This window comes from Ranitomeya variabilis, chromosome 5 (genome assembly GCF_051348905.1).
Source record: "Ranitomeya variabilis isolate aRanVar5 chromosome 5, aRanVar5.hap1, whole genome shotgun sequence".
NCBI lineage: Eukaryota > Metazoa > Chordata > Amphibia > Anura > Dendrobatidae > Ranitomeya > Ranitomeya variabilis.
Window position 1 is genome coordinate 560,299,891 of NC_135236.1, and position 21,852 is coordinate 560,321,742.

At 42.3% G+C, this 21,852-nt stretch overlaps 1 protein-coding gene across 1 annotated transcript in view; it reads left to right on the forward strand.

Moving 5' to 3' along the window:
* The window catches only part of PDLIM4 (PDZ and LIM domain 4), a 349,721-nt gene that overhangs the window by 280,050 nt on the left and 47,819 nt on the right, over positions 1–21,852 (forward strand). The window contains exon 5 of the mRNA XM_077265960.1: positions 8,332–8,489. Coding sequence (XP_077122075.1) covers positions 8,332–8,489 — 158 coding nt within the window. The remainder of the gene's footprint in view (positions 1–8,331; positions 8,490–21,852) is intronic.

The following is a 21,852-nucleotide window of genomic DNA, read 5'->3' on the forward strand; positions in this document are numbered from 1 at the left end:
GGACATTTAGGAGGTGGACGTGGATTTAACAGCTTCTGACAGCTCCTCAGGGGTTACGTCCTTTTCCAGGACAGCCAAATCCGCCTCAAGGAGGGACGGGACCTTGATCCTATTCATATAAGATTTAATTTTATTTTTCAACGTGGTGGGATCCAAATCAGCGAACCTGCCCCTAATGTTGTATAGAGATTTATAGAACTTTTGAAAGACCTCTAGGATCTCCTCATTACTATGGACCAGTTGGCCCTTATCATTTTTGAGTGATGAGATAAGGGTGGGACCCGATCTGGGATGAAGCAGTCGTGCTAGAGGGCGCCCGCAAACATTAGCTCTTTTGTAGAAAAACCCTTTAGTTCTTTCCTTGTCACCCATAAACCGTCTATCCAGCAGGCCTTTAAGTTCAAGCCTTTTTGTAGTGAGCTCGACCAAAGTCTCAGAGGACCTCGAATTCTTATGCCTGCTTTCCAGGGTCTGAATTTGTGACAACAAAGCGTCTATTTTCTCAGTCTGAAGTTTTTTGATTCTAGCCCCATGTTTGATTAGGGTGCCTCTCATGATGCACTTCAGTGCTTCCCATTTAATTGCCTGAGGTGTGGGATCTGTCGCATGAGTATGGGCAAACGCTGCAATGTCAGATTTCAAATCACTCAAACAGGTTGCGTCTCGTAAAAGGTTGCCATTCAATTTCCATGAGAATTTTTTCATAGCCAGCCCAGGTATCTCCAAGGATAAAAAAATAGGGCAATGATCCGACTGAACCATATTACCAATCCTGGCATCAGGCCTCCAAGATAAGACCTCCCTGCTGACCAGAAAAAGGTCAATTCTGCTGTAGGAGTTATGTGGAGTAGAATAGAAAGTATAATCCTTACCTCTAGGATTGAGGATTCTCCAGACATCTATCAGATGTAGTTTAAGTAAGAATTTTTGTAGGGCTCTCACCTTTTTTGATGGGACCGCCCCCCGACCAGAGGAGGTATCTAGTTTGGGATCAAAGACAAAGTTAAAATCTCCACCTATCACAACCTGGCCCTCCGCAAATGAAGACAGTTTCAACAATAGAGACCTGCAGACCTTAGGCTGTTCCCGGTTCGGGAGATACCAGTTAACAAGGGTCAGGATCCGTTCAGCAACTTTAACTTTCATAAAAATATAGTGTCCCCCTTCATCTATGACCGTGTCTATCAATATGATATTTAAATTCTTACAAAAGGCTATTGAGACACCTTTTGTCCTCGATTCGGGGTTGGAACTATGGGACCATCTATCATAAAGTCTACCCCTGATAACTGGTATCCGGTCAGTTCTAAAATGAGTTTCTTGAAGAAAGAGTATCTGAACCCCTAGCTTGTGCATATCTGAAAGTACGTGGCTTCGTTTTTGGGGAGTATTGAAACCCCGTACATTTAGGGACCCAAATTTTAAGGAACCCATTTTTCAATAGAACGTCGAGTACCCAACCGTTAGGCCCCAAAAAGGGGTTATCCTGACACCTGAGAGAATAGAGCAGAAAACAAGACGCAGCAAATTAGAAAAAAAAGAAGAGAAAAAGAGTAGGCAAATATAGAAGAAAAAAGGAATGTAGCAGTAAATTGTACCCCTGGGGGAGCTGAAAATTGAAAACTCTTACTGAAGATATGGGGTATAGTCGTTTTACGAATATCACGGTTTGGACCAACCGTATAACCCCGTAACGAGTCGTGTCCTTTCCACTGAAGAAAGGAAGAAAGTCAAAACAATATATAACAAAATAAGTCGTATACCGACGGATTCGATAAACAATATATCTGTATAACACACTATGTTCCCCGGCGAACTACCCTGAGACAAAGAAAATACACAAAATTACCCAGTACAACCCACCGAACCAACAGAGGGGGAGGGAAAGGGAGAAGAAAAAAAGGGGGGGGAGGGGTAATCAAAGGAGAGGAGAGGGAGGGGGAAGAATAGAAGGGGAAAGGAAGAGAATGGAATAGTGGAGAGGGAAGGGAAAATGACCAAGGGAAAAGAGCAAAGCATATATCATCAACACGGCCATTACTGCCTGAAGCTAGACCAAAGACCTAAAGGTCTACAACCGACTGAACCAAAAATACTGGACGCTTGCATATCAGCCGTCTTCAGATACATCATTACAGTTCTGTCCTCTACCACGAGATCTAGTGCGGCCTCTTCCACGGTTGCGACGCGCCCTCTTTCGGCGCTGTGGCATAGGGCCCATATCCTGACCAACGGGATAAGGCCAGCCAGGGAATTGTAAGCCCAGATCCTCGAGGTTCAGAAGGGAGAGAAATGAACGATGCTCCCTGGGGTGAGATAAGGACACCATCTGGGTTCCCCGCCGAACCTGAAGGCGGAACGGATATCCCCAAGAATAGGGGATCTGGCTCTGGCGAAGGAGGTTAAGTAGAGGTCGCAGAGCTCTCCTCTTTTGGAGGGTTCTCCGTGACAGATCCGAGAGGAACTGTAATTGGTAATCTTGGAATCGGATCTCCTGGGTCTTTCTGGAACAGTTGAGGATTTCTTCCTTCACTTGGTACCTATGAAAACGACAAATCACGTCTCTAGGCAGACCTCCATCCTCGGGGAGAGGGCCCAGCGACCTATGAGCTCTGTCAAATTCAATACCCACCTCCGGGGCAGTGTTCCTAACGGAATTGAACAAAGCTTGAAGAGTCGCAGTTAGGTCACTGGCTTGGACTGATTCCGGTAGACCCCTCACTCTTAGATTTTGCCTTCTCTCCCGATTCTCCAAGTCCTCCATATGGTCTAGAAAGCTCTCAAAGGTGGACATCTGGGCTGACAGTTTATCCTCAAGGGCTAGAATCTTGCTGGAGAGATTTTCCACAGTAGTGTCAGTAAGTGTGACTCTGCCCGCTAGAGCTGAGACGTCCCCTCTCAGGGCCATTGTTTCAGCTTTAAAGGAGTTCTCCACCCTGGAGATAAAGCCCTCAAGTTCCTCTTTAGTTAGGACGTTGCTAATACGGGCCTTAAAAGCTTCCCACATGTCTGGGTCAGGGCTATCTTGTGGCCGCATATTTGGTAAAATAGGGGAACCACTGGGGCCTCCAGTGATGGTCGGCTCCACTCGTCTCTCACCCCCTGTGGCTTCTGTGGGGTGGTTTAGTAGAGGGGGGAGATAACCTGCTCCACAGCCCGGTTTCTGAATAGAGAGTTGTTGAAGCACCCCCTCTGCAGGTGTAAGTGGCTGAGGAGACAGGCTAGGAGGCAGCTGAGTCTCCTGCAGCACAGGCCACTCAGTTTGGGAGGGGTAGAGCTCTGCTCTCTGTGTCCAGGACCTCACCACTTCTCCCTCTGTTTGTACAGTCTCATGATCCGAGCCCCCACCATCCTCCCTCTCCCCTGCGGTACCTTCATCTGAGACCCCATGCAGGGGGGCCTCCAGGGGCCTCTCCTGAGTAAACAGTCTGGTGACAGATGCTCTGGAAACCTCCGTGCAGGCCTGAGGTGTCTCCTTCTCTCTCTGTTTGTTTTTTGCCTCATGTGTAGTGCTGCAGGGCTTGGGGGAGGGATCAGCCATCTTAGGAACAGTGCAGCTCCAAGGCCCCTTCCCAGAGCTTCTTAAAAAGCGAGATATACTTGCAGAGAACTCCACAGGGGGTCCAGAAGGGGTGGTGGGGCATGCAGTCTTCCGTTTAGCAGGCATAGGCTCTGGTAAAGTCAGTTTCTGGGCTGTTGCAGGGCTTTATTCGGCCGGGGAAGCAGGAGCTCAGGGAATTAGCAGTCTTCCTTCCTCATGGCCAGGACACGCCCCCGGAAAAAGAAATTCTATCCTACAGGGCCCTGTGTGAAAAAGTGATTGCCCTCCCATAAAACATAAATTCGCTGTGGTTTATCTCATATTTGGGAAGCTGAGTTCAAATTCCCTAGCCACATCCAGACCGAATTACTGCCAGAACTGTTCTCAATCTAGAAATCGCATAAATAGGACCTGCCTGACAAAGTGAAGTAGACCAAAAGTTCCTCAAAAGATAGACATCATGTCGCGATCCAAAGAAATTCTGGAACAAATGAGAAACAAAGTCATTGAGATCTATGAGTCTGGAAAAGGTCATAAAGCCATTTCTAAAGCTTTGGGACTCGAGGGAATTAAAGTGAGAGCCATTATCCACAAATGGCGAAAGCATGGAACAATGGTGAACCTTCCCAGGAGATGCTGACCAGCCAAAATGTCCCCAAGAGCCCAGAAGCGACTCATCCAAGAGGTCACAGAAGACCCCACAACAATGTCCAATGTACTGCAGGCCTCATTTGCCTCAGTTAAGGTCCGTGTTCATGACTCCAACATAAGATAGACACTGGGGAAAAATGGCCTGCATGACAGAGCTCCAAGATAAAAACCTCTTCTGAGCATTAAGAACATAAAGGCTCCTCTCAGTTTTGCCAGAAAATATCTTGATAATACCCAAGACTTTTGGAAGAATACTTTGTGGACTGTAAAATATTGTGGTGGTATTGTGATGTTCTGGGGCTGTTTTGCTACTTCAAGACGTGGAAGACTTCCTATGGTAAGTGGAACCATGAATTCTGCTGTCTACCAAAAATTTTTGAAGGAGAATGTCCGGCAATCTGTTTGTGACCTCAAGCTGAAGCCCCCTGAAGTTATTCAGCAGAACAATGATCCAAAACACACCAGCATGTCCACCTCTGAATGGCTTAAGAAAAACAAAACACAAAATTAAGACTTTGGAGTGGTCTAGTCAAAATTCTGACTTTAATCTGACTGGGATGCTGTGGCGTGACCTAAAAAAGGCGGTTCATGCTCTGGAACTCTCTAATATGGCTGAATTACAACAATTGTACAAAGATGAGTGGGTCAGTATTCCTCCAGAGTGTTGTAAAAGACTCATTGCCAGTTATCGCAAAAGCATGATTGCAGTTGTTGCTGCTAAGGGTAGCCCAACCAGCAATTAGATTTAGGGGCCAGTCACTTTCACACAGGGCCCTGTAGGTTTGGATTTCTTTTTCCCTTAATAATAATAAAGACCTTTATTTAAAAACTGCATTTTGTGTTTACTTGTGTTATCTTTGTCTAATATTTAAATTTGTTTGGTGATCTGAAACATTTAAAGGAAACCTGTCACCCCCCAGGCGTTTGAAACTAAAAGAGCCACCTTGTGCAGCAGTATTGCTGCATTCTGACAAGGTGGCTCTTTTAGTTATTGGTGCTGTAAACTGCAGAAATAATCCGTTTTGTAATTTGTCCCAAATACCTTTCTTCAGTCAAGGAGGCATGCCTTTCCCCCCTGCTGCAGACGCCACACAGCCGTCACTCAAATCTTCTTGGCGCCGGGCGCCGCCTCCTCATCGCTGTTTTGAAATGAGCCGGCGCCTGCGCTCTTTTCTCCTGCCTTGGGCAGGCGCAGTGAGCGCTGCTCGTCCTCATATGCAGTCTAGCTGACTGCGCCTGTGCGGCCGCCCTGCCTGTGAATCCCCACCCCGCAGTGTCTTCTGATTTATTCTCACTGCGGGGCTGGGATTCACAGGCAGGGTGGCCACACAGGCACAGTCAGCTAGACTGCATATGAGGACAGACGGGCAGCGCCCACTGCGCCTGCCCAAGGCAGGAGAAAAGAGCGCAGGTGCCAGCTCATTTCAAAACAGCGATGAGGAGGTGGCGCCCGGCACCAAGAAGATTTGAGTGACGGCTGTGTGGCGTCTGCAGCAGGGGGGGAAAGGCCTGCCTCCAGGACTGAAGAAAGGTATTTGGGACAAATTACAAAACGGATTATTTCTGCAGTTACAGCACCAATAACTAATAGAGCCACCTTGTCAGAATGCAGCATTACTGCTGCACAAGGTGGCTCTTTTAGTTTCAAATGCCTGGGGGGGGGTGACAGGTTCCCTTTAAGTGTGGCAAACATGCAAAATAATAGGAAATCAGGAAGAGGGCAAACACTTTTTCATATAGATGCTGAGACATTTTCTCTATTGAATTCAATGAAACCAGTTAATTGAACTGCTTTTTAAAATTTGCTTTCCTGGTTGTTTTGTACCCAATCACTAGGAAATATATGGTCAGCAGAGAATTATTAGAATATTTTGGTTTCTTTGGACTTACAGGGTTAATATTTTTCTGTGTGGATTCAAAGCGGTTTTCCTTGCGCTGCTGGCAGACTCACAGGATGGACTCAGGAGATGAAAGAGTTCAGGACATAATTTGCATTAAATGGTTATAAAGTCAACACGTTTCAAAGTTATCCAAGCAAACTTATGTCCTGAAGAAGAAGTTAGATAACTTCGAAATGTGTTGACTTTATAACCATTTAATACAAATTGTGTCCTGAACACCTTCATTTCCTGAGTCCACTAGCAGCGCAAGGAAAACCGCTTTGAATCTGCATAGCATTTCTTTGGTCTGTTGACCCGCGGCCAGCAGCAGCTGGTACCGTATTTTTCGGACTATAAGATGTACCGGACTATAAGGCGCACCCAGGTTTTAGAGGTGGAAAATAGGGAAAAAAATATTTGAAGCAAAAAAATGTGGTAAAATATTTAATAACATAAATAACATACTATTATATGTGTTGTTATTATATATAATAGTATGTTATTATGTTGGAAGCTGCGGGACCAGTGTGGTGTCTGTAAAGTACTATATGAAGACTCTGGAGGGTGAGTATAACAATGGGGGCACAGGGCTTATATTGAAAGCACCACTCCAGCACTGCAAAATAACACTGGAGTGCTGCTTTAAAATCCCATGGGAGAACTATAACTCCCAGCATGTCCTGCAGATCCTATGACATGCTGGGAGTTATAGTTCACCAAAGGAGTGGCAGAGTGCTTTATTGTGTTTTGTAAAGACTAACCTCTTAATTGTGGCAGCCAGCCACACTGTGGTGAGGTAAAAGCATCCCATGACTGCACACACAGAGCCCTCTCTCTTGTTGCCTTTCCACAGTACAGGTTATAAGAGGAAGCCTGCAGATTCTAGTGGGGAGTCTGAAGGACCTGTGATGATGTCAAGAAGAGGGAGGGCTCTGAGCTGCCATGTGATGCTCCAGCCCGCCCACTTCTGACATCACACATGTCCTCCTTGTGCACAGCACTCAGTGTCCAGCCCAGGCAGGTATGCAGTGATCTCCTCTCCCCTGACTCCTGCTGCTGCCTCCTCCTCCCCGGACACACAGATCTCCCCAGCTGCTGCAGGAATCCAGCGCTGGGGAAACCATGTGTGTCGCTGCTTAAGTGCAGTATTCATTTGCTGCTCCCTGCTCACCGCTCAGCTGATAGGTGGGCAGGGAAGCAGCTAATGAATATTCACTGCACTTAATCATCGGGACCACATGGTTTCCCCAGCGCAGATTCCGGGCAGCGGGGACATTTTTCTGCCTCCTAAAGTGGGATAACAGTGCGATCCCACTCGCTGCTGCCCCCTCCCCACATGCTACATCCCTACCATAAGACGCACCCACACTTTCCTCACAAATTTGGAGGAAAAAAAGTGCATCTTATGGTCTGAAAAATACGGTATATGCTTAAAGATTGTTGCAAATGCTTCATTATCAGGTGAGCAAGAATATACTATTCTTTATCTGTTTTTAACCGGTTAAGGCCCTATTTGCGCTCTCTTTGCTTCCCAGTCCCTCCTCATCAGGGTTAATATTTTGGCATCTAAACTAGTTTACCACATAGGACTCCACTTTCAAAAACATTTACAAGTCTGAAATAACTGTTGACACAGACCACACATATTATACTGTCACATAGTGTACAAATAACCATATCAATCAGTACCTCATTGAAAGTGCCATATAGTAGGGTGCACAGATAAATGTCAAAAGGGCCGTCACTTGCAATAAATATATATGTTTTACCTGATGTAAATCCTACAGTTTTCCTGTTTTTCTTTTGTTACAGCGCCTCTTGGTTCCTAAGATATAGCCGTCTCTTCTCCATATGTTAATTTAGTCTTTTCTTCCAAGATGTTGTGATTTTTAAAGAGATGTCCATAGAGAAACACTCCCATATGGCTAACAAGACTTATACAGCGAAGTGGGGCCATATTACAGGAATGGAAAGGCATTAGAATAAAAGTAAAACCACCCCAGATCTTAATGTTTCTTGTGTCTCTACCTGTTCACTGTATGCAAGATTTTCTGTCTGTCCCCAGCACAAATAAATACAATGTACATTGAATTACATATTTCTCCAAATTACGCAGCCCAGGGTTTGAGTAATTATTGAAGACTATTCCATTATATAGCATCTCGACAAACCCTTGTGTTTTAGACCGTTAGACATATACGGTCGTTATCACTACTGAGGGCCATTGTTAGTTTATTGTTGTTGATTTGTCATTAACAGTGTTGACCTGCAAAGAGCAGTGCCAAGAAGCCGAAATGGCATAGATATTGATTCGGATGTGTACAAAATGCTCCAGGATTATGATGAACCCGTGTCACAGCCCAAGCAGTCCGGATCATTCAAATACTTGCAAGACATGCTAGAAGCGGGAGAGAATGGTTAGTATAGCCTTGTGTTGAAACTCCTCTTACCTGGCTTATATGGTATATTATTCCTGCTACAACTACCTGTAAAAACCTTCTCCAGTCTTTGTGTAAGACTGAAGTCCCTTAATCGTGAGCCTTGGGCAATGCAGAAATTCAGAAGAATGCTGATGTCCAGGTGTAGGCACAAAAGCACCTTGGTAAGAAGCTGATGGGCAAAGGCACCAGCGCCAAAGTTGCATTCTCTGAGGGCCATACACTGGACAAACTGAGACAGTTTTTAATACCTGATGAATGTAACATTGTCCAGTAGAACCTCTTGTATTTAGGAATAATTGGCAAAAAAAACCTCTAAGGAACCAACCGTACAACAGCGCCGTATGCTTCCTGAGCAATCAAGTTATAAAGTATCCAACTCAATATCTATATAATACTGTCATACACTACCAAATTATCCTGTAGTTTAAAATGTAAGACCTGGGCTAGAAAGCCGCATGCAATTCAAAGTGTTTCCCTAGACAAAGTCTCCATGTAGTGGCAGTGAACATACAGTACTCAATAATAAAACCATATGGCCCTATTAAAGTCTCTGGCACAGTAACTATATTGGTGTGTGCTAAAGTATGCCTGCCATGCAACGTAATGGAATGTCACTGATTAAATGGCTAGTAATCATGGCACTCCTGAAGATGTTGCCTAAGTAGGATCCTAGCCCATAGAAATCTTGGAGAAAACTTAACACTCAGGTTGACTATGAAAATCAGATAATTTTATTTTGTGTAGGCAACCCAAAACAAAAAAGACGTTTCGGTCATACAATGACCTTCATCAGTAAACGAACGCTCATAATAAGCAGGGCCTCCCAATGCTGCAGCTTCTTTGTTTTGAATTTCCTAAACAAAATAAAATTATCTGATTTTCACGTCATCCCGATTGCCAAGTTTTTTCCACTGATTAAATGGCTAACAGTCTCTTTGCGTCAAGCAGTCAGGTGAAACATGGAAGATAGAACAAGCGACAGCATAGACAGACAGATTTCCATTTTTGTGTTTTCACTTTTTCCTCCCCTTCTTCCAAGGACCATAACTTATGTCCACAAAGATGTATAACGACCTGTTTTTTTGTGGGACAAGTTCTACTTTTAAATGGCATTATTCATTTTACTATACAATGTACTGGAAAACCAGCAAAAAATTGCGTGGCGAAATTGCATAAGAACACAATTCTGACATTGCAGATACATTGTGTGATAAAAATTACCTCACCATTTGATTCTCTTCAGTAGTACAATTATGGAGATAACAAACTTGTCCAGTTTCTTTTTATTTTAGTGGTGAAAAAAAAATCAAAAATTTGTGAAAAAAAAAAAAAAAAAACTTTCCAAGAGTCGTAATGTATTCATTTTCTAGTCGATGGAGCTGTGTGATGACTTTTTTATGCGGGGCGAGACAGTGTTTTTATTAATACCATTTGGGGTAGATTTTCCATTTTTAGAGCTTCTTACAGCATTTTTTGTCAGTGTTGTGACCTTTTATAGCCTCTGTGTTGCACTGTCTTTTGCTAGCCATAGAGCTTATTCTGCCTGGGAGTTACTAACTCTTATCTGGCTTTTTCTAAACTCTTCTAAGCTGTGCTCATTTATGACCATGCCAAAATTCAGTTGAACTTTAATGTAGTCATAGATAAGATATAACATGTTAGAACAAGACAGCTATTTGTGTTAAAAAATAATTTAAAGAGTAACCTTGTTTTTTTTGGTTGTTGTTTTTTACATATAAATCTATAAATGAAGGAACGTTGTAATACATCTTAGCAGGTAAATCTGCTTCTGTCTTCTTCACTGATCTTTCATTCTCGGTTCACGGGTAAAATCAGTCTTCACTGAGTACTGATGGAAAGAAGCTAGAGGCAGGCCAAGATGTACTGCTGCAAGTTCATCTGAAATGAAAATTAAACTTTAAAGTTTACTCTATTTTCCTTATCAATAGATAGTTTGTGACTAAACCCCTTCAAAACCCATTTGCCACATATAAGTTAGCTAAGATCGGTACATAGTATATATCAGGGCCGGACTGGGACCAAAAAGCAGCCCTGGCACAAAAAAAATTCACCAGCCCACATACAATGAATTACATACACTTCATATATGATGTACACCGCACACATGCTGGACAACACAACCTCATTACATACACATCAAATAGTCACACAGACACACACATACATGTACACAGCACACATGGTGGACAACACAGGCTCATTACGTACACATTACTCATGAGTCATTATTACACACACACACCAGTATTACACACACATGTATTACATACAAACACACAAGTATTACACACGCAAACACTACAGATACCACACACATTACACACACACTACAGATACCTCACACACAAGTATTACACTACAGATACCGCACACACATTACACACACACACTACAGATACCGCACACACATTACACACACTACAGATACTGCACACACATTACCCACACTACAGATACCGCACACACATTACACACTCACACTACAGATAACTCACACACATTACCCACACTACAAACACACATTAAACACACACACTACAGATACCGCACACACAAGTATTACACTACAGATACCGCACACACATTACACACACTAGATACCGCACACACATTACACACACACACTACAGATACCGCACACACATTACACATACTAGTTACCGTACACACATTACACACACACTACAGATACCGCACACACAAGTATTTCACTACAGATACCGCACACACATTACACACACTACAGATACCGCAGACACATTACACACACTACAGATACCGCACACACTACAGATACCGCACACACTACAGACACCGCACACACACATCACAGATACCGCACACACATTACACACACACACACACACTACAGATACCACACACACATTACACACACACTACAGATTACTCACACACATTACACACACTACAGATACCGCACACACATTACACACACACTACATATACCATACACTCATGTATTACACACTCACAGACTACACACACACACAGTTATACAACAGCAGTCGCACTCAAAGAAAGGCTTTCAGAGTTGTGGTTTGACTGAAAAACGTGGTTTTCTTTATTACAAACACCAAAATAAAGGTATCACCGCAGTGTTTCAGGGTAGGTAGGTAACGTTTCGACCCACAGGGTCTTTCTCAAACCTTACTGAAACATAAAAAGAGGTACAAGGTATCACAAAATATGAGTATACAATATATACAAAAAACAACAAAAATATGTACAGGAATTATACAACAATCAAAGTCCCTATGTAGTAGAGATACGTATTATGTCACAAACATAATCTAGGACAAGGCGACAAAATCAAAGGACTAAAAGGGTACACAGGTGTACGACTTCAGGTTGGTCTTAGACCACTGACATAGCGATGAGGCCTAAATGAATATCAAAATCGCAAAAGGCTGCGGGAGAAGGATGCATCCTGGCAACACTAACGTAAGAAAGCAGAAATTAATTTAAAATAAACCAGGGTATACTGTGTCACACCGGTAGATAATCTATGACATAATAAACAGACATGGTCAATTGGCACAGTATTGTAGGGGAAAAAAATAAAAAAATAATAATAAACAAATGAAATACCCAGGTGGTGGAATCTCTAGACGGCAGGAGACTAACCTGTAGGAGCAGAGTAGAGGGCATGAATCCCTTGAGGGGTGTTTGAGTCCCGTTTGGGGCTATGGAGAAAAGGGGGGGCCACCGCGTTAGGATGGTATGAAAGAGGCTACAAGATCATAGCAAGGTTAAATATGAAGGAGGCTATAAAGCCATAGTGAGGTGAGGAACAGAAGTTAGAATAATTACCTGTAGCAGCGAGAATGATGGTGTCTGCGGTGGTGGTGTGTGGAGGAACAGGGAAATGAGCGCCCTTAAGTACAGGGCGGCAGGAAGTATGCCACATACTGTGTCCCCCACCTCTTTTTATCATTTTACCACTCTATTACCATTGCCATTATTTCCCTTCACCACAACAAGTGGTGAATACATCTAAACATTCTCTCCCCTCTCCAGGCATCCTGCTTTCACGCTGACTACTCCTCCTGTCCTCTCCACCCCTACTCCTTCAGCGCAGCTTTGCACACAGTGCGCATGCACGGCTCCCAGCGCTCCAACCCTGCCCACTGCTTTGGACGCCTGCTATCCACGGCCCCAGTACTGCCGTACATACGGCGCATGCGCCACCTGGCTCTTGGCGTTCCACACCTCGTTTTCGCCGTACACTCTGTGCATCTGCGCACTCCACGCTTCCTGCCGCCCTGTATTACATATTTTTGTTGTTTTTTGTATATATTGTATATTCATATTTTGTGATACCTTGTACCTCTTTTTATGTTTCAGTAAGGTTTGAGAAAGACCCTGTGGGTCGAAACATTACCTACCTACCCTGAAACACTGCAGTGATACCTTTATTTTGGTGTTTGTAATAAAGAAAACCACGTTTTTCAGTCAAACCACAACTCTGAAAACCTTTCTTTGAGCGCGACTGCTGTTATATAACTATAGTCTGGAGTACCCCTCCATGTTCAGTCTGCACCACCAATAGCGAGAGTGCACGTCTTGTTCTTTAATGCACACACACACACACACACACACGCACACACACTTCTGTGGATGGTGCAGAGCAGGCTGATGTCCATGTGCAGCTCTTCAGGTTCTCCTGCTCACAGCAGCTCTGTCCCGGCACCTCCTCCGGTCTCTCCTTTCTCTGCCGGGAATGAAAGCAGAGAGATCAGAGCAGGAGATAATGTCACCGTGCTGTCTGTGTGCTTCCAGTGAGAGCTAGGGAAGCAGTTTCGCAGGGAGTTATTACCTTTTAGCTTGCGTGCTGCTGTTCTCTGCCACTGTTCTCTGATGCTGGTACTTGCCACTCAGCCAGCATGCGCCGATCGAGTGGCCCACTACAAGCACCGGCCCTTCTGGCAATTGCCCGAAGTGCCCGATGCCCAGTCCGGCCCTGGTATATATTCATCTCTGAGACCATAAATGATCACGATATTACAATATATGTGATGAATTAATGACACTGATTAGGAAACATCTAAGCAGCTTTTTCAAATCCTTAGAAAGTTATTATATAGTTGCCCCTCTTAGGTGACCAATATTTGAAAGCTTAAATTCCAATTTATTCAAAATATCAAACCTTTTCCCATTATCTAACAAATCATTTTTGATTATACTCTCATCTTTACCAAGTAATTTGTATCCACTTCTTTATCCCATTTATAAAAATCCAAAAACTTCTACAATCTCCTCCAATTTTATCCACTTTGATGTATAATCCTTTTTATTATTTGACTTTTCCTGTATATTGATGTACATTTAGAACATATAAAAAGCACATAAAAAGTATTTAACAGCTTCATTCTGCGTGTCTCAGACCATTATCAAGTACAGTTAGATAACTGATCCTTACCTACAATATTATATATTCATATCTCTATTTTCTTTTCTTCTCTTGGGCTTTTTCATCTTGTCAGCATAAGTTAGTAACAAACGCTGGACCTGGTCCTACAAAGGCTTATTTTCAATCTTATTTTCAAGTGGAACGTTGCATGATATATTCTTATTATGTGAGTTGCATCTATGGTGTGTACTCTCCTCTCTTCTACTTCTGGATCACTTTCTTTAGTACATTTTTGGCAATCTCAACTCCACCTTGAGGTAAATGTCTTCCCCACCTTGAAAGCTTAAAGGTCTCCTGTGAGTTTTGTCAGTAGGTGAAAATTATTAATCCCTTAGGACATACATTTCCTCATTAAAAATCATTCAAACTTCTCCATGATGAATCTGATAAAAGAAAAAGGATTACAGTGTATATTGTGTGGACTTGTAACCACCAAAGTAAGTTAAATAAGATCTCCAGGCTCACTCGTCTAAGTCTAAGCTCCTTAGTGTACATGTCTGCCAGTGATGAATACATTACTGCATTTTTTCCTCACTAGTACATTTGTAGACTTTTTGAAGTTTATTCATAGTGTTGAAATATTGATATGAAAGTGATCTCATCATTAATAAACATTTTACTTCTAAGGCTGCTTTCACACTAGCGTCGGTACGGGGCCGTCGCGCTGCGTCGGCCCGACGTACCGACGCATACTGTGAAGAAAATGCCCGATGTTGGCAGCGGAAGCAGTCTTAAGACGCTTCCGCTGCTTCTTTGTAAGGTACAGGGAGGAGGGGGCGGAGTTACGGCCGCGCATGCGCGGTCGAAAATGGCGGTCCCGACGCACAAAAAAAGTTACATGTAACGTTTTTTTGTGGCAGCGGTGCGCCAAAACACGACGCATCCGTCGCACGACGGTTGCGACGTGTGGCACTGCGTCGCAATGCGTCGGTAATGTTAGTCTATGGGGAAAAAACGCATCCTGCAGACAACTTTGCAGGATGTGTTTTTTTCTCCACAACGACGCATTGCGACGTGCAGTGTACGACGCTAGTGTGAAAGTAGCCTTACATGGCTGAATTAAGTTCCTAAAGCAGCATACATGACCTGCTGGTCCTGTAACAGGCACTTCACTCATGCTACATTATATTAGGTTAATGAGTTACAGAAGAGCAGGGAGATGTCTGCACAGGGAGGTGGAACTAAGGAATGGTTAGCTTGAGACACAAGAGTAAGGGTATGTTTCCACGTTCAGGAATTGCTGCGTGTTTGACGCTGCGTAGAGCCACAGCGTCAAACACGCAGTGTCCAGATGTTACAGCATAGTGGAGGGGATTTCCTGAAATCCCGTCTCCACTATGCGGTAAAACACGCAGACGGCAGACCCGCGTAAACGGACATGCGGCGCGTCTTTTCAGAATGCAGCATGTCGCCGCCCGTAAATTTACCATAGACTATCATTAGATGCAATAAAATCGCATCTAATGATTAGTCACATGCGTAGAAACTGCGTACACGCAGCTTACTACGCATGTCTGCCGGCTCACCTGTCCCACCGCCGGAAGTCCCTCATCCACTGCAGTTCTCGCTATAACTTATGTTATCGCGAGAACTGCCGTGTACGTGATCAGAAGTTATCTCCGATCACTAGTCTGGTTCTCGCAAACAGCTGATCAGCTAATTGTGAAAACACTGTAGTGTAGGTGATCGCTGGAGAGTTATCTCTGACGATCATCTACAGGCTCTGCTACATCTAGATGTCAGGCATCCAGATGTAGCAGAGCTGGACTCGTCTAGACTGTGTGCACATACAACACACAGCATACAACACAGAACATACACAATGCAACATACACCATGCAACATACGACATGCGACATCATGCGACGACATGCGACAATATGCGACATGCAACATGTGACAACATGCGACATGCAACAACGTGCGACGACATGCTACAACATGCGACAACATGCGACATGCAACATACTGTACATATACAGAACATGCAACATTCATAACATACATACATATAGACATACAGTACATTAAACATTAAGTACATACTCACCATCACCTTGTCACCTTGATCCCTGAAGCCATTGTCACCTGTAACAAATTATAAAATAATAAACAAACAATATACTCCCTGATCCGCAGATACCCAATTAAAATGAGTGTCCCACGACTATCTCCCTTGGAGAGCAGCAGCATCAGCTGATGCGACCGCTCTCCAGGGGCTCCAGGAAAACAATGATGGAAGGTATCCTTCCGCACTGTATTCCTCCGCCACTGTAAAAAATAGTCCTAGTCTCACTTGTGGCTCCGCTGTGTGAGAAAGTTCCCACGCAGCAATGCCATAAAGTGAGACTCTGAACTAAGGTAACCTCAGTGATGCACTGCAGGAGCCATTGTCTCCTGTCAGTGTGTCACTGGAGATCTATAGAGTGGTGACATCACCCGATGTCACTGTTCTATACGGGAGATCGTCGTGGGACACTCGTTATTAGTTGGACTACGGCGGAAAGTAAGTATACGGTTGGTTTATTATTTTAATTTTTTATGCAGGCGATCGAGTATGGTAAGTATGGTAAAATTAAGAATATTAAAATACTTTTTTTCTGGCTGTGTCTTAATTATTTTTTTAACTCTTTCACTACTCTAGGATTAATAATGGATAGGTGTCTTATTGACGCCTCTCCATTATTAACCAGGCTTAAAGGGAACCTGTCACCTGAATTTGGCGGGCCCTTTTTTCGGTCCGATGGGCGGTGTTTTCGGGTGTTTTATTCACCCCTTCCTTTCCCGCTGGCTGCACGCTGGCCGCAATATCGTCTTGAAGTTGATTCACTTTCCTCCGTAGAACACGCCTGCGCAAGGCAATCTTGCCTTGCGCACGCGCAGTATGCTTTGCACAACTGCGGGAAAAGCTGAAAAGCATTAGTGTGCATGCTCTGGCGCACTATGTCCCGGAACACAGCGAAATACGTCCGGGACAGTGTGCCGGCGCATTCGCACTAATGCTTTTTGGCTTTGCCCGCAGTTGGGCAAAGCATACTGCGCATGCGCAAGGCAAGATTGCCTTGCGCAGGCATGTTCTACGGAGGAAAGCGAATCAACTTCAAGATGATATTGCGGCCATCGTGCAGCCAGCGGGAAAGGAAGGGTTGAATAAAACACCCGAAAACACCGCCCATCGGACCGAAAAAAGGCCCGCCAAATTCAGGTGACAAGATACGATAGATGGATCACACAAGCGAGAAACTCGGACGAGTCTCGCATCTTAATAAAATATAGGGGGACCCCACATCATTTTTTTGGGGGTCCCCTTAATTTAATAGCCAGTAAAGGCTACGCAGACAGCTGCGGGCTGATATTCATAGCCTAGAGAAGGGCCATGGGCATTACCCCCTTCCCAGGCTACAACTATTGGTCTCCAGCCGTTGGCTTTCCCTGTCTGGCTCAGAAAATTGTGCGGGAGCCCATGCCATTTTTCTTTCAAATTTTTTTTTTAAATTAAACATATTGCGTTTAATGCCTGCGTCAATACCCGGCACTGCCGTTGGCACTCGGGACCGGAGCGTTCAGCTGCATAGAAATACATGCAGCCGCAAGCTCCGCTTCCCAGTGCCAACGGCAGTGCCGGGTATTGAAGCGAGAGACTTGTGTGAGTTTCTCGCGAGTGTGACCCCGGCCTTACGCAGATTTCATGTGTGTGTCTTTATTTAAGGCTGGGATCACACATGCGAGAAACTCGAACGAGTCTCGCATCTTAATACCCGACACTGGCGCCGGCACTCGGGATTGGAGCGTGCAGCTGCATAGAAATACATGCAGCTGCACGCTCTGCACCTGAGTGCCGGGGGCAGTGTCCGGTATTAAGATGCAAGACTCGTCCGAGTTTCTCGCTTGTGTGATCCATCTATCGTATCTATCTATCTATCTATCTATCTATCCATCATATCTATCAATCATCAGTTTATCTTTTATCTATCTATCGTATCTATCTATTATCTATGTATATATTATCTATCTATCGATCGATACATCTATAGAGAGATATATTTATAGATAGATATATCGGTAGATAATAGATAGATATATCGATAGATAGATACCATAGATAAATTCGATAGATAGATCCATAGATAGATGTGATAGACAGATACGATAGATATGTATCGTATCTATCTATTGTATCCATCTAACGTATCTATCTATCTATCTATCTATCTAGCTGTGTGTGTATATTCTTCAATGGAGTATGTAAATGAAGAGGTTGGACAAGAAATTACATCACAATTCTTTTTTTTTTGTATATCTTTATTGAGCTTACAAAAACACACACAAATCCGCATGAAAAAAAACGCATCAAAAACGCATCAAAAAACGCATGAAAAACGCAGGTGACCTGCCAGTGACCTCAGGTGCAGATTTGGTGCAGATTTTACCTGCGTCAAATCCTGAGCAAATTCTGATGCAATCCTGAACGTGGACACATACCCTAAGGCTATGTGCACACGTTCAGGATTTCTTGCAGAAATTTCCTGAGCAAACGGACATATTCTGCAAGAAATCTGCATGCGTTTTTTTCGCGTTTTTCTCGCGTTTTTTGTGCTTTTTTAACCGTTTTTTTTCCAGAGCTTCCCAATGCATTAAATAGCGGGAAAAACACGAAAAATCCGCAAAATTAATGAACATGCTGCGTTTTTTACGGAAAAAAAAGCATCATGTGCACAAAAATTGCGGAATGCATTCTAAATGATGGGATGCATAATGTATGCGTTTTTTATCCATTTTTATAGTGAAAAAACGTGGAAAACGCAAAAAAACGCAGTGTGTGCACACTAGGGTGACCGGATCTTATATGGGTTTGAAAAAATGTGGGAATCTTGTCCGTCTGGACCCCACAAAACGATTCCCCTTTCCGGATATTGAGATAGCCAAAATTTGAGCTCGATCAAACGACGTTAACCCGTGCCGCTCGTCGCTCAAAGTTTGAAAAAATCCGAATTTTTGCCCAAAAAGCTGACATATGAAGCCATAACTCCAGAATGGTAAATAATAAAAACACGCTTAATATCTCAAAAGAAAGCTAATGTTGTTCTTCAAAATTTATATTTTATACATAATTGTTATTTTAAGTCAAACTGAGTTAAAACATCTTTTAGCCCCAAGAACGTGACCTGGTACCACTAGGAGCATACTTCGTATATTTTGTTATTAAGTGATACATTTTTTTTTTGGTATATTTTTGAGTTTAAAGTAGAAATATAATAAAAAAACAAGTAATACTGATAAGTCTAATGACTTTTTTTATTTTAAAATATAAAAATGAGGTATTTAATACATACAAAACAGACAGAAAAGATACAGACGTAGTACCTACATGAGTTGATAATTTTACGTAGTTATCTAATCTATTCTAGAGGTTTTGTTAAAGTAGTTTTTGAAACGTCAGAATATAATGCTCGGCATTTGCTTACAACTTGCAGGACATATTGCTTTTGTTCTTCATTTTTTGTCAGAAGGTCGTTAAAGTCGGTTATTAATTTAACACCACGCTCAGCCATATCATTAACTACTTTTAATGTTTTGACAATTTTCAATCCTTCTTGGAAGTCATTATTTTGAGGTGTTTGGATTTTGTCTTAGGAAATCCGTTTTTATATTAAATCGGTCAAAGAATGTAAATGTTTCTTTGGTAAGTAAATTTAACAATCCTCCATCAACGACCTCTTTTACTTTTTCTTTCTTAACTTTTGGATTTACAACCCTAGCGTGCTCTGATGGTTCATCTGTGCTACTGAGCAATTTATTAGCCATTAACAACTTTTCATCGTCTGTAATGTTGGGATCAAAAAACGATAATCCCACCAATTGCAACACCTAGCTTGCCGTCACCATATCTTGGAAATTGTGTTAAGAGGCGTATTCGACACTAAAATGGGATCAACCACTGGACCTCATGCAGACATTTTCAAAAGATTCCTCACTGCGTGGCCCAAGATAGACAAAGGAAAATACGACACAGGTATCAGTGACAAGCTAATACAAAAGCAGCTAACTACAGAAGCAATTGCAAATGTTACTGCTGAATTCGAGACCAAATTAACTGAGAGCCACCCCAGAGATGACTACAAGGAGCTGTTGCAGTTGGTTCTCGTATTTGTTGGATCACTAGACGGCAATGTTGTGGGTTTTAGAACTCCAGGAGCCATTCATCACGCTAGGTGGATGGCAAAGGCTATTTACTGCTTAAAAATGTTCATTTTTCGTCGTCAATTTAAGATGTCTAAAGAAGAAGAAAGTTCTGTACGTGCCATTTCTGTTTTCCTAGTTAAAATTTATTGTAAAGCTTGGTTCAATGCTCCAAAAGCTCATCTTGCGCCAAAGCAAGATTTAGGTATTTTGCATAGTCTGTTAGACTATAAAGAATGTGACAACGACATTGCAGAAATAGCCCTGACCAAATTTTCGAACCATTTGTGGTATTTGAATGCAGAGTTGGTGGGATTATCGTTTTTTGATCCCAACATTACAGACGATGAAAAGTTGTTAATGGCTAATAAATTGCTCAGTAGCACAGATGAACCATCAGAGCACGCTAGGGTTGTAAATCCAAAAGTTAAGAAAGAAAAAGTAAAAGAGGTCGTTGATGGAGGATTGTTAAATTTACTTACCAAAGAAACATTTACATTCTTTGACCGATTTAATATAAAAACGGATTTCCTAAGACAAAATCCAAACACCTGGCCTCAAAATAATGACTTCCAAGAAGGATTGAAAATTGTCAAAACATTAAAAGTAGTTAATGATATGGCTGAGCGTGGTGTTAAATTAATAACCGACTTTAACGACCTTCTGACAAAAAATGAAGAACAAAAGCAATATGTCCTGCAAGTTGTAAGCAAATGCCGAGCATTATATTCTGACGTTTCAAAAACTACTTTAACAAAACCTCTAGAATAGATTAGATAACTATGTAAAATTATCAACTCATGTAGGTACTACGTCTGTATCTTTTCTGTCTGTTTTGTATGTATTAAATACCTCATTTTTATATTTTAAAATAAAAAAAGTCATTAGACTTATCAGTATTACTTGTTTTTTTATTATATTTCTACTTTAAACTCAAAAATATACCAAAAAAAAAAAAAAATGTATCACTTAATAACAAAATATACGAAGTATGCTCCTAGTGGTACCAGGTCACGTTCTTGGGGCTAAAAGATGTTTTAACTAAGTTTGACTTAAAATAACAATTATGTATAAAATATAAATTTTGAAGAACAACATTAGCTTTCTTTTGAGATATTAAGCGTGTTTTTATTATTTACCATTCTGGAGTTATGGCTTCATATGTCAGCTTTTTGGGCAAAAATTCGGATTTTTTCAAACTTTGAGCGACGAGCGGCACGGGTTAACGTCGTTTGATCGAGCTCAAATTTTGGCTATCTCAATATCCGGAAAGGGGAATCGTTTTGTGGGGTCCAGACGGACAAAATTCCAACATCGATTTTTTGTGGTCACCCTAGTGCACACAGCCTTAGATAGTACATGAGACACAAGAATTGGAGACAGACAATAACTGTGTGAATTATCACTGGTCAACGCAATTTTTCTGGCAAAAGGTTTTAAACCATATTTTAAGTCAATTTTGGCTGCTGATTACGAATATGAACTCCGTTTTTGGCTATCACATCAGGATTTCGAGATATTTTCAGTTTTTGATGAAAATTACTCCTATCTAATGTTTTATGATAAAAACACATGATTTTCGGTACTACATTTTGTATATTTTTAATCAAGGAATAACAAAGATTACAAAGTCTATGTACAGCAAATCAAATATACTTACAGAATTAAACTACAAAATATAAAAACACATATATATGGCACACAGAT